The 16,725-nt window shown below is 41.5% G+C and overlaps 2 protein-coding genes across 2 annotated transcripts; one reads left to right on the top strand and one right to left on the bottom strand.

The window, feature by feature from the left end:
• Nucleotides 1-1,162: 1,162 nt before the first annotated feature.
• Nucleotides 1,163-5,979, top strand: hpdb (4-hydroxyphenylpyruvate dioxygenase b). Its single transcript, XM_062383376.1, has 14 exons — nt 1,163-1,284; nt 1,458-1,484; nt 1,715-1,777; nt 2,115-2,219; nt 2,481-2,523; nt 3,387-3,469; nt 3,546-3,635; nt 3,792-3,895; nt 4,004-4,081; nt 4,511-4,673; nt 4,777-4,848; nt 4,941-5,063; nt 5,251-5,367; nt 5,482-5,979. The coding sequence occupies exons 1-14, from the start codon at nt 1,282-1,284 to the stop codon at nt 5,590-5,592; spliced, it is 1,182 nt and encodes a 393-aa protein (XP_062239360.1). The 5' UTR covers nt 1,163-1,281; the 3' UTR covers nt 5,593-5,979.
• Nucleotides 5,980-6,021: 42 nt separating this feature from the next.
• Nucleotides 6,022-16,170, bottom strand: LOC133933919 (histone-lysine N-methyltransferase SETD1B-A-like). The gene is made up of 19 exons (XM_062381142.1): nt 16,079-16,170; nt 15,928-15,988; nt 15,701-15,853; nt 15,493-15,597; nt 14,257-14,527; nt 14,054-14,166; nt 12,887-13,906; nt 11,723-12,361; nt 11,502-11,618; nt 11,327-11,405; nt 11,048-11,217; nt 10,810-10,939; nt 10,295-10,714; nt 8,732-9,760; nt 8,076-8,239; nt 7,864-7,992; nt 7,143-7,262; nt 6,792-6,929; nt 6,022-6,336 (listed from the first exon to the last, which is right to left on the bottom strand). The coding sequence occupies exons 1-19, from the start codon at nt 16,168-16,170 to the stop codon at nt 6,163-6,165; spliced, it is 5,124 nt and encodes a 1,707-aa protein (XP_062237126.1). The 3' UTR covers nt 6,022-6,162.
• Nucleotides 16,171-16,725: the final 555 nt, after the last annotated feature.

The raw sequence follows: 16,725 nt of genomic DNA, 5'->3' as shown, positions 1-16,725 counted from the left end.
GTCCTTGTGGAAATCCTCTCTTATCTCTTATCTGGTGGTTTTTGGATTACAAATTCATGGAGTCCCAAAAGGGACAAAAAAAACAATTATGTTTATGTAAACACTCTGTTGTCTGGCATTGAGACTGAGGGAGAAAGGTGTTTTCCTGCTTCCATTTTGTCTTATCAGTAGTTTAATGCATGCAGCTTTTCACACTGATGACTATTTGCTACATTACTCAGTTATAGAATCTAAAAATCGGTTCAGTTTTCATGTTTCATCATAAAGAACTAAACTAAATGTGGATACTGTGATTGTAAATACAAGAAGTTGAGTTGTAACTGTACTGTATGTGGTTCTCAGGGGTTTTGAGACACAAGAGAAACATATGAGATTTTTTTCTGTTCTGTTGACATAAAAACTTGTTTTTCAAGAGACTGAATCCAACCCTGCTGGCTGCACCTTGGCACCAGCCGACCTCTTTCATTCCCAGCTATCATCTCTCTTATTGATCTGTTTGGTTACTGATAATTCTCCTGCGTTTGCCTCACTGAATTAGGTTTTCACACCAGGAGTCTATAGGATGGCTTTTGATTCTTTTTCAGGATATCTTTTTTAAGTCTTTTCTCAGCTGAAGAAATCACAATTAGGAATACTAGAGAAACAATATGGGGAGGACTGATGGGATGGGGGCATTTCACAGCACGCAAGGGTTCACTTGACTCCACAGCACTGAGCCAATGAGAGCGCAGTATGAGTGAGCCTCCTCTCGCCACTAAACGCTAACACATGGCCCTGCTTCTTTTCTTCTTCCAGAAAAATGCATCTGTAATTCTACACCTCCTCAGACAGGTCTTTGTGTCATTTTGAAGAAACAGGTTTACCTTTATTCCTAAATAATAAAACCAAAATGTATAATGCACAAAACAGAAGCCATTAAAAGAAAAATCATCCATTTCAGCGTTTTTACATTTTTTTATTTGCTAAATAAGAGTTACCACACATCTCTTGACGGATATATTGCCTGATGGGACATTCATCAGGCATCATATTCCGTAACATCAGACTGACAGTGAAATAAGTCATGCTGAGACCTGTTGCGTGTCACCATGTTTTCCCCGATTAGTCATTGTGTAACAGCAAAAGTGCACCAAGCCTCAGTACGCTTCCCTCCCTCCTCTTCATCTTCCTCCTCCAATCCCTCCTCCTCACTGGCGGCCGTCGATTTAAACACTTCCCTCTCAACTTTGGAAGTCATTGTGGATTTCATTCTGTCAATCAGGTCAGGTCACCAGGAGCAACATGGTGAGTTACCAGAATCGAATTTCTTTGACTTGCTTCTCGTTATTATCTATATTATATCATTATTACCCTTTATTAATCTGTTGTGCTTTGTACGAAGACATCAGAATATTTGACAGTTTATTTATTACTTTTCCTTTTATTATAATAATGTTATGATGCGCTTTCTTTTGTAGACAACATACACAGACAAAGGAGAAAAGGTAAGTAATATAATCATTGTTAAGCTACAGAATTCTAAGAGGTTATCGAGTATGTTGACATCAAGTGCGAAATTGAAGCATTAACACTAAGATGTTAATGCTACTAATTCAGCATTTGTAAGTTCCATTTTGCTATAATTTCCCCCTTTATCTAATATAGCAATATAAGTTGAAAATTGATCTTCCATCAGTGACCTATCTATGAAACCATTATGTCTTCATGTCTCCAGCATGAGAAGGGCAGGCTCCTCTGCTTCGATCACCTAACATTCTGGGTCGGAAATGCAAAACAAGTAAGTTAACTAACTCCTGCTCGCCAGCCACTTTTTGGAGCACATCATTTTTCCCCTTAACCTACTTCTCCTGCAGAATAAGGGGTAGACTATACATTGAGCACGGCTATTGGCTCTCCAGAGGGGTGGAGGGGACCCAGCATCTAAAATACTAAACCTAACCGCTTCTAACTTATTATTGCATAAACCGAGTAAAGGCTCAGTAGTCACCAGCAGGGGGCGCTATCAGACAGTTAAAAGCCAGCCACTTTCGAGCATGCTTAGTTTGAGGTACAAATTTAAATAAAACATCTCAATGGGTTTTATTCTGCTGAGTAAAAATTGTTTTCTTCAACAGGCAGCATCGTTTTACTGCAATAAGCTGGGATTTGAGCCATTGGCTTACCAGGGTTTGGAGACAGGCAGCCGCGAGGTGGTGTCCCATGCAGTGAAACAAGGCAAGGTAAAAAAAAAAAAAAAAACACACCAGACAGAGGATGCACCAGGAGCAGGAGAAGATTTCCTTCAGATCAATAACAAGAAAATAACAAGAATCACTGCTCTGTGGAAGTAGAACGGGAGTTTGAATGTCACTGGTTATTGTCAATGTACAGATATAAAAATATATGGTCTATAAATGTAACTCTACGGAGAACATCTAAAATAATCTTGCAGGTACTTTTGCTTTTATTGTGTTAATGTCGTCATTTTGTGTTTCCGACAGATCATTTATGTGTTCTCATCTGCCCTGAATCCTGACAACAAAGGTACGACTTCACTGATGCTGCAGTGGGTTCACTATGTGGTCAAAGCTGAAACATGTATTTGTTTTTTCCAAACGTGTTACAAAACACAATTTTTTCAAAACTTCCAAAGAAAAAGGAAAATTGGTCATATTATCTTAACATTTACTTCTTTTATAATTAATCATTTGTATATGCAGTCAGATATAAATTAATTTATCATGTTTAGGAAAAACATTTCTTTGATGTCATAATTTACATGACTATAAAATGCTACAAAAAGAGCAGATGCAATTATGAAAATCACTGTTCATGTAGCCTACATTGAGAATCTGAACAACATACTGTAAGAAATGTATCCCTCACAATTCACGTCAATACTTTAAGTTAATCTACAAATGTGTGTTCACCGATATTTTAATAGTTTTGGGTAGAAGGGATTATAATTAAACCAGACACTTTAATGTCTCTCATACATTTTGTGATACCTTGCATAGCCTGCCACCAGAAATCACATTCAATTAAACCCAATGAAAAAGATCTGAAGAAAAATCCCATGTGCTGATATTTTCATCTTAAGTTATAAGCACAAAATATGAATTACCTTGGAATGTCACATAATAAAATTCCTGCTTCTCTTAAAAAGCTATAAATGCAACCAAGGAACACACCACCGTGGGTTTCAAAGCATAATCAAATCATGCTTTTATTATGCAGATATAAAATTGTGCCCACAAAGTAATTATTTTGTGCAGACACATTATTTATAATATGAACATATGGATTATATTGGTCACATGTTGGGACTTAAGGGGGTACGTACTATTTACTTCAACTTATAGATTTTGCACTAAACTTGCAAATGACTAAGATTTTCCCCCCCTCAGAGATGGGAGACCATTTGGTCAAGCATGGGGATGGAGTGAAGGATATCGCCTTTACAGTGGAGGACTGTGACCTCCTTGTGCAGGTAACACTTCGCTGCTGCATTTAAATGACTGCTGTTCGTTTTGCTCTCAACACACTAAGAGTCTCTCTATTCTCAGAAAGCCCGTGAGCGAGGTGCACTTATCGTAAAGGAGGCTCACACTTTGGAGGACAAATATGGGAAAGTCCGACTGGCTGTGCTTCAGACGGTGAGAGAAGTCGCTGAGAAGGAATCCTATGAATTTACATTCAACATCTTCATACTCAAATATGAAGATGTTGAATGTAGGCTGACACATCCTGAAATTAGCTAATGATAAACTGAAGCACTCGCAGGATTATAGACCCTCTTGTGTTTGCTGCAGTATGGTGACACCACACACACGTTTGTAGAGAGGACAGGATACACTGGGCTGTTCCTGCCAGGATTCCTCCCCGCTCTGTTCAAGGACCCTTCGTTAGCCAAACTGTGAGTTAATGTGTTTCTCCACAGGCTTATAACATACATGTTTCTGTCTGAATCCCAACTTATCAATGTTGTGTGTTTGTGCGGTTTCGCTTTTGTCTGTCCATTCAGTCCCAGTGGAAAACTGAACTTCATCGATCACGTTGTGGGAAACCAGCCAGACGACGAGATGGTTCCAGTGGTGGAATGGTAAAGGACTTAAAGAGTAGAAACATCCAACACGGGAAGAAGCATGTGAAGTTGATAGATAGCAGAGTCAACGACCATCTGACTCTTGCATAACTCTAAGGCAGCATCAGCATGACTCATGAGTTTTCTTTAAGAAGGTCCCCACTGGTTTTCCACATCTGGATCTTGTTTCTATGCTGAATAAGTAGGTGGGAAAAGGCAGTTCTCAAAATGAGCAAGATCATTGGTTGATCCTTCAGACAGGGGGTGGAACACATACCAGAGGTTTTTGGCTCAAGTCTGAATATATCACTCATTTATATGTATCAGGCTGCAGATCTCAAAACCCTTAAAAACAAAACAAAGCAGAAGCATTGAATTTAAAAGGATTTAAAATAAGGTGCATGTGTTTTAATTGTTCCCGTGTTGATCTGGTTCCTGATCTTACAGGTACCAGAGGAACCTTCTCTTTCACCGCTTCTGGTCAGTGGATGACAAACAGCTTCAGACAGAGTTCAGTGCCCTGCGATCCATCGTAGTGGCAAACTATGAGGAGACTGTGAAGATGCCCATCAACGAGCCGGCTATCGGGAAGAGAAAATCTCAGATTCAGGCATGTTAGTTTACACCTCCACAAATAAGTGGACTAGACACAATTTTACTCCTTTGATTACAGTTGAATAGATGGTGTCCTTTCCATATGTTTTCACTTATAGGAGTATGTGGAGTATTATGGAGGTCCAGGAGTGCAGCATATAGCCATGAACACATCAGATATCATCCCTGCAGTAAGTCTGGGAAATACTGTGTTTGCTTTTGCATGTGGATGCATCCCTGCAGCGGCAAAAACACAACGCCCTGATGGATTCCTTCTCTGCAGATTCGTAACCTGAAGGAGCGTGGGATGGAGTTCATGTCGGTGCCGGACACCTACTACGAGCAGCTGAGGGGGAATCTAAAACACTCAAAGCTCCGAATCACAGAGGACCTGGACGTCCTGCAGGTCAGAGTCTCAGCCATATTCTTTTAAAAGCATGGAGGACGAATGCTTTTATGCTTTGTCAAAACTTAACTGTGTTTTTAAAAACGTAACATAAGTTAATTTATTCTCCTGTCACAGTGAATTTTTGGGCAAAATGTGAATAGATCACTGCAGTTGGTACACAACTGTGTCAACACTACATTTACAGGAGCTGAATATCTTGGTGGACTTCGACGACAACGGTTATTTACTTCAAATCTTCACCAAGCCAGTTCAGGATCGCCCCACTGTGTTCTTAGAGGTCATTCAGAGACACAACCATCAGGTGAGGGTGCCGCTGGGAAGATGAACACAGGGAGATACATGTTTTTAAAACACCTGCTCTGTGTGATCAGTGTACTGTTCTCAGTGCATAACAATATATTCTATTTGCTCACAGGGCTTCGGAGCAGGAAACTTCAAATCTCTTTTTGAAGCTATTGAAGCCGACCAGCAAGCCAGAGGAAACCTGACGATCCTGACAGCGAATGGAGTTACAGAGAACATGTGAACCCTGTGTTAGACTCAATGACTATGTATTAAATATGAAAAGACACTTTCTGTGGAGGGTCCTTGTTACCAGATATTATTGTGACCTGCTTGTTTTATTATTCAAATCTTTATTTGATGTTACCTCATCAACACTAAACATTCATAAAGAAATGCTTTCTTATTATAAAATATTAACACCACCAACATTTTTGATACAAGCTTGACTCAAGCAAATCACAGTTGAAGCTCTAATGACCGAAAACATTTAACAATACTTTCATGTTATCATTAGGACAACGAGGTCAACAGATATTTCATTGTAACAGAGGCCTTCAGTGTGCTGTTGCACACAACTGCAATGTGTGAACAATTGTGTTCATGAACTTAATAAACAAATACAACCAAATGTAGTGTTCTATAATGAAACAATTTAAAATTATTATTAACCAAGCTGCAGTGCTTTTCTAAATTATCAACTGTACTGTCTGAATAGTAATAAAATGGCTTTTTTGACACATGTCTGTGTTTATATTGTGCAGTACCTCAGGCAACTTTGGCTCATGACATAACAAGGACACTTCATTGGAGATCAGTTCAAGGAGCCGCGGCAGTTTTCTGCTCCACACAAGCAAGGAATCTTTGTCTCCTCGATGGGAAATTTGTAGTCGTATGTTAACTCCTCGTTGATGCTTATCGGCTGCCGGGAATATATCACGATCTTCTTCTGAGACTCCACAGTGATAATCTTAGCGTAGCAGTTAGGCTGCAGGACAAAAGAAATAATAATAATGAGTGCAAACGTTTTGATGAGAATGTCAAGAGCGGTTCCAGGGGTGGGGTCAGAGGGGCACTGGCCCCAGCTGAAATCTGAGTGGCCCCTGGAGTGTCAGTTGTCTTTAAAAAAAACTTAACAATAACTAAAACCAATATGATTTTGTTAAGAATTATTTTCTAAACTTTTTTGAAGAACAGGATGTGCTGTACAAGGAAAACATTTCAAAATATGTTCAATGATATGTGGTTTTATAGAGCTAACAGGAAACCAGGAATATCTTAAATGTGCATCTTAATCAATCAGGAGTTGTGCATAGATGTTGGTCATATAACTGTGGCTCCTTTATAGCGCCTGATTTAAAAAATCCTAGATCTGCCACTGAAGGATGTGAAGTAACTTTGCATTAAGAACGACATTAAACAAATCTCTCAACTCTCACTCACATTGCAGCTGTGGTTGAGGAACCTAGCTAGGTTCCCATATTTAGTGGCATCAATGATGGTGTCTTCATCAACCCGGAACAAGTAGCTGCTACCGATGCCCTGCTCCTCATATCTCTGCTCCCTCATGTCAGCAGTGACCTGACGCGGAAAAAAAACAGATAAGTCTATTCCTAACAGTGTTGTTTATCACTCGACTCACACTCCTGGAAACTACCCAGAACAACCAGGGGTCCCAGTGGAGCAGTGGGTTCATTCACAGAAAGCTAACAGGAGGACGGGGGTTTGTTAAGAAGCTTGTTAGGGGGGAAACACTTGTTTCTGAGCCTTGTCATTAGTGTCCATTTGTCTCACCTGTCTGATTATTTGTCCCACATACTCAATCACCATCTCATCTGCTGCTATAGGCTCCATCGCAAACAGGCCCCACTCATGAATGTGACTTCGACTGAAACGAATCCGCTTCTTTCGAAACTGATACAAGAAAATACAAAGGATGACAATGTTAAAATGAGACAAATACCATTTTTTAACACAGGCTCCAACTGCTGCAAATACAAACACCAAAGTTAACTTGTCTCAGATGATCACTCAAATCAATGTCTAATTTAGACTGCAGTATAGTTGGTACATATGGACAGAGATTACAGCGAAACAAAAAGATTGCATTCACAACTAGTGTTCACTATAAGTCTGTAAATACAGCTGCATGCCAAGATACCAATACCAGCAGATCTACAAACAAACAAACTAGCTAAGTATCTTTAGAGGGCTAATCCGTTTTACATTTAACATAGTATTACCTTTGCTTTTCCCACAATTCAGAAAAAGACAGTGTGTGGTTCAGGAAAGCAACAAGCGGAAACTCATTCATATCAAACGCTTTGGACTTAAAGGGTTTGAGTAAGCTTTCTTTTAAAAGGAAAGCAGATCTTTTGAATTGGCTGTGTTTATCTGTACTAATAGTATTTACTATTAACAATTTACATTAGACGACGTACTTTGAGCAACACAGATATATCTGTAATAGGTCAATAGCGACCAATAATATCTCTGATAGTGGTATCTTTTTTACCTTCAGCTGGTTGAGTTTGAGCAGATCGCTGTCAACGCTGAAATTGGACATCAGGCGGCGCTGTTCACATCTGAAGCCAGATCCAGCACGCAGCAGTGAGAGGGATGACTGGGCTGGAATAGATGTTCCCTGCAGACATACATATGTGGACAGTTATCACTGAACGGGTTAAACTGGGCTCTGAGATCTCCACAGTTCCCCCTGTTAACTACCTGAGTACTTGTGGATAGAAGCTCCACCTCCAGCTTTGTGTTTTCCAGATATTTCAATTTGTCCTTCCTGCTGATTTTATAGAAACCCTCAGTGCGAGCAGAGCCGGTCCGGTGCTTTGGCCATGGTTTCTGTTTCTCACCCTGCTCTGTGGGGACTTTAGTCAGTGAGCAGCAGTCAAGAAGATCAAACATGTCATAAGATACACAGAAACAATTTATCAATCACATTCAGCAACTGGTTCATCAGAAATTATAACTTCCTTCACCAAGGAGGTTTAGTTTCCACTCCAGTGTCTTTGTATGTTTGTCCGCAGGATTAAGCAAAAACTACTTGACAGATTCATGGAAATCTGGAACATGAGCCAAAAACGATCCTGTTCAATTAGGGAACAGTTCAAAGCGAAGGGGAGGATCCAAGATTTATTTTTACATTGGGTGTTTTCACCAATATCCCAATGTGCTTTACAGAGGTTAGTATTTTATTTGCAGTTTTTTTTAGTAGTTTTTTTTCTCTCACATACTCAAATTAAAATCAATCACTCATTTGTGTATGGCCCAGCACAGCTTATAAAGACAATCACATCCCCTGTGCAGACATTATCAATGACTTGAAACACGGACCACTGACCAAATTTGACCTTAAATAAAAAGGATATGAGGGTGAGGTATCCAGAGAGTGTCACTGAGCCACCAAAAACCATTATCCTGCTCTTGCAGCCTCTCAAATGTCAACTGTAGCAGCCTTGCATCTTCTTGATCCAGACCCTCTTTCCAAATACTATGAAGGATTCTCCACTCCTCACGCAGTGAGCGCCCCCTGTGAGGAAGACTGTGGTACGAGAGAGGACTAGCACGTCTTTTAAGGGATCGCTGACGATGACGAGTTCTCCATCTTCTCTTCAGTCTCTGCCATTGTTTTCGCCTAAATACAGAATTCTCCTCACCCATGAGGCCGAGCATATTCTCCAACCCCTGCAAAGGCTTCGTTCTCACACGTGAATTGGTCCATGCACCCCTCCCATCAGACGAAGATTCAGAGAGACTGCATGGAGAGATCACTGTGATGGGAGAACCTCCCAGATAGTTGTCACCCAACTGGGGCAGTGAGGTGGCCACCAATTGTGATTTCCTCCTGTGGACTACTGCTCTTCGGGGTAGGACAATGTCTCTTCCAGGAGTCTTTGGAGCGATTATATATGGATTGTTGGACGAAGCTGGAATTAGTGGAGAGCTTTTAAGAGGTGAGCACATCACAGTGCTACGTTCTGATACATGTGTGTCTCTGCCAGGTGTTGCTGGAGTTCTTACAGAGCTGTACTGTGTACATCCACTTCTCTCCTCTCTCCCAGGAGTTTTCGGTATCTCCTGGTATAAATTATATGAGGCCGCTTGGAGGTCAGGTGGAGCTAGAATGAGCTCGCTGCTCAGTGGGCAGCTGAACAAGAATTCACTGGCTTCATTTGACTCCTCACTTTCCAGTTCAGCCACTGTTCGCTTGCCTGGTGTTTGCGGTCGTTCAACCTCCTCCACAGCCGGAGATGTTGGTTTGCTTTTAATCAGGATGTCAGGGTCACTTTCCACCAAGAAGCCACTGGGAGTGAGAGGCCTGAGGTTTTCGATGGTTTCCAGAGACTCCAGCGACCATCCAGGGCTCTCCATATCCGAGTCAAGGTAAGGCTCAGTTGCTACACAGATAGATAACAAGGAAGACTTCATTAATAACTATGCAGCCCTTTTAACAGTTCATCTGATATCATTGAACTCCTGCATGCTGAATATACAGGCATTTAATGCACATTAAACAGGATCTGGAAATAGTTGGACAGATTTGATCTCAATTTGATGTCAGAAAATGTGGGGAAATTGTATATACTAATTAATAACATCAGTTTGATCATCTTTGACTGACATGAAACAGTTAACTTCTTACAGTTACATCAATATTTATATGTATAATATATATATATAAAATACATATATATAATATAATTTTAATCAGTACCAATATAACAACAGTTATTATACTGCTAATAAAGAGGAGTTTAAATCCACAACCTTCCCTCAAATTAGTCTTTAAAAACAAAATAAATACAAATGTGATATTTATCATGATAATTATTGATATTGACTCATGAAAAGGTTTATTTTGACATCATTTTTGGTTTTATCACCCAGCACTGAGTAAACTGATTCAATCTAAATCATGTAAGACATATAACCTGGAAGTCCAAGAGGTGATGGGGGCTGTAGGTTATGGGATGCTCTGGTTTGGAGCTCCATCAGAGCATCAAAGTCTTGTGTGTCTTGTTGACAGTCTGTGCAATGGTTCTCCTCTCCATTTCCAGTTTGGAATGGATCTGACCAGTCCTGCAGGTACACATCAAGCTGAGCTCCAGGGGTTAGCGGGGCCGCTGAGTTAAGGGAAGGATCGAGCTCCATAGACTCTTCATCTGACGATAAAACTATACAACTATGACTACTGTCGTCCTCTTCCTCCTCCTCCATGGCTTCTTCATCTTCAGGACTGAGGTTAGAAGAGGATGAGTCCTCAAGGCTGTCTGGGGAGAACGAGTCAGTGGAGTAGAAGTCTGACGACTCGTACTCACTTTCCCCGGAGTAGCTGCTGTCTGAGAACAGCTCTGTTATTGAAAAACAGAAACAAAAACATGCATTCATAGGCTTGTGACTCTTTATTAACTTGTAAATGTTGTGGCTATTTGACCTTGTAACATACCGCCATCCAAGCTCTGCAATCCATCACTCAGGGAGATGACGGCTAATTCATCCTCTGAGGTGTGTTGTGCCACTTCGAATTCTTCCTCGTTAGGATTACTCTCTTCATCATTGTCATGTTCTCTGTCACACTAAATACAACATATAATATAACTTTATTTTGCAGCCTTTCGTTATTAATGAACGAAAGGCCATTATTAATTTTTTATGATTTATTTTCATTAAAAATGCCTATTTACCAGGTTCTGACAGGCGCTGTCTTCAGGCACAATAGCCTCCATCTTGTCTGGCATCGTTTCTTCTGCTTCTTTCCCTTCATCATCATCGCTGTCCAGCTCGTGTGGCCTTGCATGTCTGCGTTTAGGCTTCTCCAATGCAGCTTTCATTGTGTCATCCCCCTGTTTTAGATCTAAAGTGGAAAGAGGGCAATACAGCTGATAAAGCTACAGTCTAGAATAGACAGATGAAGAAGTGAAAATATGGTAAATGAGCATTAGATGAACTAAAAAAACACTGACCAGAAATTTCATGTGCAGAGGACAACAAAGTGTCCGTCTCTTTTGGTGTGGCAAGATCACCGTCTCTTTTCCTTTTAACCTGCATAACAATGATATTTTACATTACATTGAGTTATTTATCACTAAGATGATAAATGCTGGAGTGGTTAAAAGTACAGTGAACAGTTGACTTTACCTTGAAGGACGGTAGTGGAGGTTTTTTGCCTTTGCTACTCAAATGACTGAGGGGATTTATTTGTTTGTTTGTGTCATCCACACTTTCCGGTCCATTTTTCAAAGGAGAAACAGGTATCTTAAGAATAAAATACCACAAATTGAACGTATTGCCATAATCGCGGCAAATAAAGTTTAACATCTTTATTCTGGTGATTTCATTGACCACTGTGAAGAACTTACCTTTGTTTTTTTCTCTTGAGAGTCCCACCATTCCTCAAATGCCTTGAAAGACACCCCTTCAATCATTTTACGTGTAATGTCCTTCTTAATGATTGACTTTAGTTCATCCATGAGGACTTCTAAAACTTTTTCTACTGTGATTTTATGAGGGTCTTCCCGCACAAGCAGGTAGTCTGGTGGTGGTACAAATGGGTTAAACTTAGGTAAAGGAGGAGCAGGCCAGGGCGGTTGAAGGAAGCCATGCCTCGGAGGATTCCTCCCATCCAAACGGCTTGTCGGCGGCATGGATAAAGGGTGCATGTGCACAGGAGGGGGAACAGAAGGTGGCGCCATCAAAGGTGGAGGGGGTCCCAAAAACGTTGTTGTTCGGGGAGGAATAGAAGGAGGAGGTGGTATAAGAGGAGGAGGAATGCAGATACCAACATGGCCAGGAGGGGGAATCCAGCCTGGTGGTGGGATGGGGATGGTGCCATTTGGCAGGCGAGGTGGGGGAAAGGGAGGTACGGGGAAGGGGAAAGAAGGTGGACGGCGGCATCCAGCTGTAATTGCAGGGGGGGGCTGAGGAAGAGAGTATTCTCTTGGTGTCAGAGCTCCAGACGGTCTGTTGGCTGAGTGTTCTGGATTCACTACATGATGCTCCTGAGTATGATGAGAATAAAAGCTGGTTCAGACCATGATCTGATGGGATCACACAACGCTGAGCGACCAATTGTTAAACTTCTGAATCAGTACTGAGCTCTTCTGATGTTAGATATTCATCAATGCAGACTGGAGACCGTAGTTTGGATAATAGATAGTTTAGGAACCCAAGAGTTGAAACTCTGTTGTCTGTTTGTAAATCATCTATCAAAACCTACTTACTTACTTTTAGCTGATACTTTGTTTCTTTTTATCCTTTTCTTTTGTCATTACTTTTAAAAGTTATATTATACAATATGCTCTTGGATTGTAAATTTTCTATCTTCTAATTCAGCCTTTTTGCCAGGATGAAACACACACATACACACACAAACACACACACACACACACACACACACACACACATACACACACACACACAGAGTCACAAGGCAAACACTACCAGCCTCTCTGCTGCCACTGGTAATAACTAGAACTACTACTTTTATTTTCAACGTGATGTATATAGAGATCTTAAAGACTTACCTTCGGACATGATAATGACTGGAAACTTTTAGCATCTTTATCATTGTTCATGTGTGCCCTGCTCTCTGAATCTGTGAACTCTGGTGCAGCGGGGGACTGGGCGTTTCGTGTAAGAAACGATACAGCTTGAGTGGTTTCATCATTTTCATTTTCACTGAGAGACGCTTGACTGTCAGGCAGCCGATCCCCGGAGTCATCGGAGAAAGGGGACCTTTGAGCAGAGCAAGGCGATTCTGGGCTGTCCTGAGAGTGCACGTCAGCCTCAGAAGTCTGTCTGGCAAAGTATGAGGGGGCAGTGCTCTGGCTGTTGATCAGTAAATTCTCAATGCGGGAGTCCAAACTCTCCACCTGTGTTCGGGGGTTGCTGGAGGAGCCTTTTCCAGCAGATGGAGGTAATCCTGTTATGACTGCATGGTCATCAGATGAGGGGGATGCTGCGGTCTGTTCAACAGCTGGGAAATTAATGTTCAGGATGCTAAAAGAGTGACAGGTCGGAGGTAAAGTCCGTGAGGTAGAAGTGATCCCGTCTCTGGGCTCTTGACGGGGGGAGGTGAGGTTAAAAGAAGGTTGTGCATTATTGTGGGAGGAGGATTGAGCATTGTGACCCCACAGTTCAAGCTGCTGGCTTCTTGTTTGTAGTTGAGAAGAAAGGGCGTGTGGCGGCTGTGGTTGGCGATGCTTCAAATCCAGGTTGACTTTAGAGACGTTGCTGTATCTGTTGCGATACCTCCCAGGTTTGAGACGGCAGAGCTCTCGTCTTAATGGTCTGTGAACACTAAAGCTGGAGGAGGGCTCCCCCTGGAGGACAGGAGTCGCCTGAAGACTGGAGTAGCAAGAGTCCTGGGAGAGAGGAGTGGCAGACAGGCAAGGAGTGTGGGGGGTTCCCTGAGAACATGGCGTGAGCCCAAAGCTGCAAGGTGTATCCTGCCAAATACTGGAGTAGGCTGTGTCCATAGAGAGGGGTGTGGCGGGGGTGGTGGGGCTGGAAACACTCCCCTGTCGCTGTGTGGCTGCGCTGCTCTGTAAAACATACATTATACAGATAAATCCACAAAACAACCAACAAGTATTACATTTAAAAGACACATTTCTTGAAAAGCAGACGTCTAAATACTGAATAAAATACTAGTTAAATGTTCAAATATTTACAAACAGACTTGTGTTTACCAGCAAACCGTCAATCAAGTCTTGCAGAGTTTGCTCACTGCTGCCACCTGGCAACATCCAGGGATTATAAAGGCCACGCAAGAGGAGCTGGAGATATCGGGTTCTGTTTTCGCCTGAGAAAAGTTGACATATTACAATCAACTGATGAACCATGACACTCTTTGCTATTTATATATGTGAAGTATTCCTGGAATGAGCTTTACCTTTAGGATCAACTTCCACATGGATGATATTTCCCATCACTGACGTCTGATGGAGGTGCTGAGCAGCGTCTCTTGCAGCCTTCACTGTGTCAAAAACCACCTTTGCAATCCCTAGATGCTTATTGTTCTTGGGATTGTAAAATATTTCCACTTCTTCAATACTCCCATATTTGTTGCACATGTTGGTCAGGAAGGCCTCTTTTACATTGTCATTCAACCTGGAAAACGTCACCTCTTTGGGAGGAACGGGGCCGACGTACCACTCATCAACCTGAAACAGCACAGGCAGACAACAACCATAATTATAATCATTATTATGATTATTGTTTAATATTGTTAATCTAGTTAATATTGTTAATCTATTTATTATTATTGTTAATAGATAGATAGATAGATAGATAGATAGATAGATAGATAGATAGATAGATAGATAGATAGATAGATAGATAGATAGATAGGAAAAAATAAACAACTAGGTGACTTAAGGATTGCATTTATGTATTATTGAATAATTTTTTTAGGTCTGTACCCTAATTTGTTGAATGCACTTCAGTCTTGGATCGTTTCCAAGTGGTCCAAAAAGCTGCTGCTAAACTCCTTATTTGACACCGATTCACTGGCTAACCATTAAATTCAGAATCCAATTCAAAGTTCTTGTGATCAGCTATAGAGCTCTGTACAGTCAGGCACCTGCCTACTAGAGATGTGCTGCAGCTCTATGTCTCCAGCAGGTCTCTAAGGTCCCCTGATCGGGGTTTGCTGGTGTTTACATGATCCAGACTAAGGACTAAAGGAGACTTTTGCAGTTGTGTGGCTCCTAACCTTTGGAACTCTCTCCCTTTGGTCTTAAGATCTGTGGACACTGTGGAAACCTTCAAAAAGCAGCTTAAGACTTGTTTGTTTAGACTAGCCTTTGTGTAATTGTCTATTTGTTTTTATAGTGTTTTCTGTTTCTTATTTGTAAGCATATATATGATTATTTTACCCTGCAAAGCACTTGGTGACGTCTCTGCTCTCGAAAGGTGCTGTATAGATAAACTGACTTACTTACTCACATACTTATTGAAAGTCGATTTGGATAAAAGCATCAGGTAAATGTAATGCAATGTAGTGTCCGTAATCACTTTTAGCTTATCTCATCTTAACGCAATTTAAAAGAAGTGTTTTTTATCATATTTGTATTACTTTAATTATTCGAATTAATATTGTTAGTATTGATAATGATAAAGAATGTACCTTGAATTTGGGCACTGTTAGCTCGGTCTCGCGTGATCTGCTCCACAAGCGGCTGACGCGTGGATCTCTGACAGTCTCCACAGGGAACAGACCTAAGTCCTCCACCTGTTGAAGCAAACACAGTTTAACATCCTGATGGAACAACATGACACATGGTGGAAAACACCATCCCGACGCCATTGTTTAACGCAGGTGATGGAGAGCTCACGGGGATGTTGAAGGACAGTCCATCATAACGGAACACTTTGTAGAGTCCGTTGGTCAGAGCGGGGTCGATGATCAACTTGCAGCTCCTCCAGTGCTGAGGCGGGGTGTCTCTCTCAGTTCTCTGTCGGTCGCTGTCCATCACATTAGTCACAGCCTGCAGGTGGAGGACACACAGCCATGGGCATTAGCGGAGGGAGAGGCAGTTAGCTAGCGGAGGGCAGCCGTTACTCGGAGGTGAACACGCCCCGACAGGTGATGGAGAGCATCACCTGAGACTCTGCTCTCCTCCCTGAGACACAACAACAAGGGGAAACCAGGCAAATCCACAGAGTCCGCGTCACATATATTAAATATGACATGTTCGCGTCGTGTCGCTCACCTGGACCGAAGTTTCATCCCGTGATGGAGCGACATCGCGGAGAAGCTGCTCAGGTTTTCCGTGTCATCGCCCAGGTTGGACGATAGATCCATCCGCCGGGCAGGCAGGGACCGAATGTAGGTCCTCGGGGCGAGGCGGAGGAGCACAACAGGTGAGTCAACAGGGGGCTGGTGTGACGCTTCAATGAAGAGTTACGAGTTTATTATCACACAATAATAATCAGACTAAATGAAAAATATTAAGTAGAAAATCACTCAAATTTAAAATATATTCACATTTGTACACATATAGTAGACTGTAACTATAGTAAAATAAACTGAACTGAAACAAATACACATTTTCATGCCTTACTATATACTTATACTTTCAAATAACATCAACAAGATTAGCAAGAGAATATCCCCAGAGGGGGATCAATAAGGTTTATCATAACTTAGCTTAATCTTAATTTATCTGATCTTATCTGATCTCATCAGATCTCATCTGATCTTCTCTTCCCTTCCCTTCCCTTCCCTTCCCTTCTCTTCTCTTCTCCTCTCTTCACTTCACTTCTCTTCTCTGCTCTTCTCTTCTCTTCTCTTATCCATGGACTGTTTATAAAGATATCATCTCCTTTATACAGTGTATGATATTATTATTATTTAGGT

Source organism: Platichthys flesus, chromosome 3 (assembly GCF_949316205.1).
Source record: "Platichthys flesus chromosome 3, fPlaFle2.1, whole genome shotgun sequence".
Lineage (NCBI taxonomy): Eukaryota > Metazoa > Chordata > Actinopteri > Pleuronectiformes > Pleuronectidae > Platichthys > Platichthys flesus.
This window is presented reverse-complemented; position numbering and strand designations above follow the sequence as displayed.

Coding starts and splice junctions, on each gene's coding strand:
- hpdb (XM_062383376.1), top strand. Junction 3,470..3,545: donor ACTGTGACCTCCTTGTGCAG/GTAACACTTCGC, acceptor CTCTATTCTCAG/AAAGCCCGTGAGCGAGGTGC. Junction 4,082..4,510: donor ATGGTTCCAGTGGTGGAATG/GTAAAGGACTTA, acceptor CTGATCTTACAG/GTACCAGAGGAACCTTCTCT.
- LOC133933919 (XM_062381142.1), bottom strand. CDS start 16,170: ATGGATCTATCGTCCAACCTGGGCGATGACACGGAAAACCTGAGCAGC. Junction 14,167..14,256: donor TGTGGAAGTTGATCCTAAAG/GTAAAGCTCATT, acceptor AACTTTTCTCAG/GCGAAAACAGAACCCGATAT. Junction 11,218..11,326: donor CTCTGCACATGAAATTTCTG/GTCAGTGTTTTT, acceptor TTTCCACTTTAG/ATCTAAAACAGGGGGATGAC.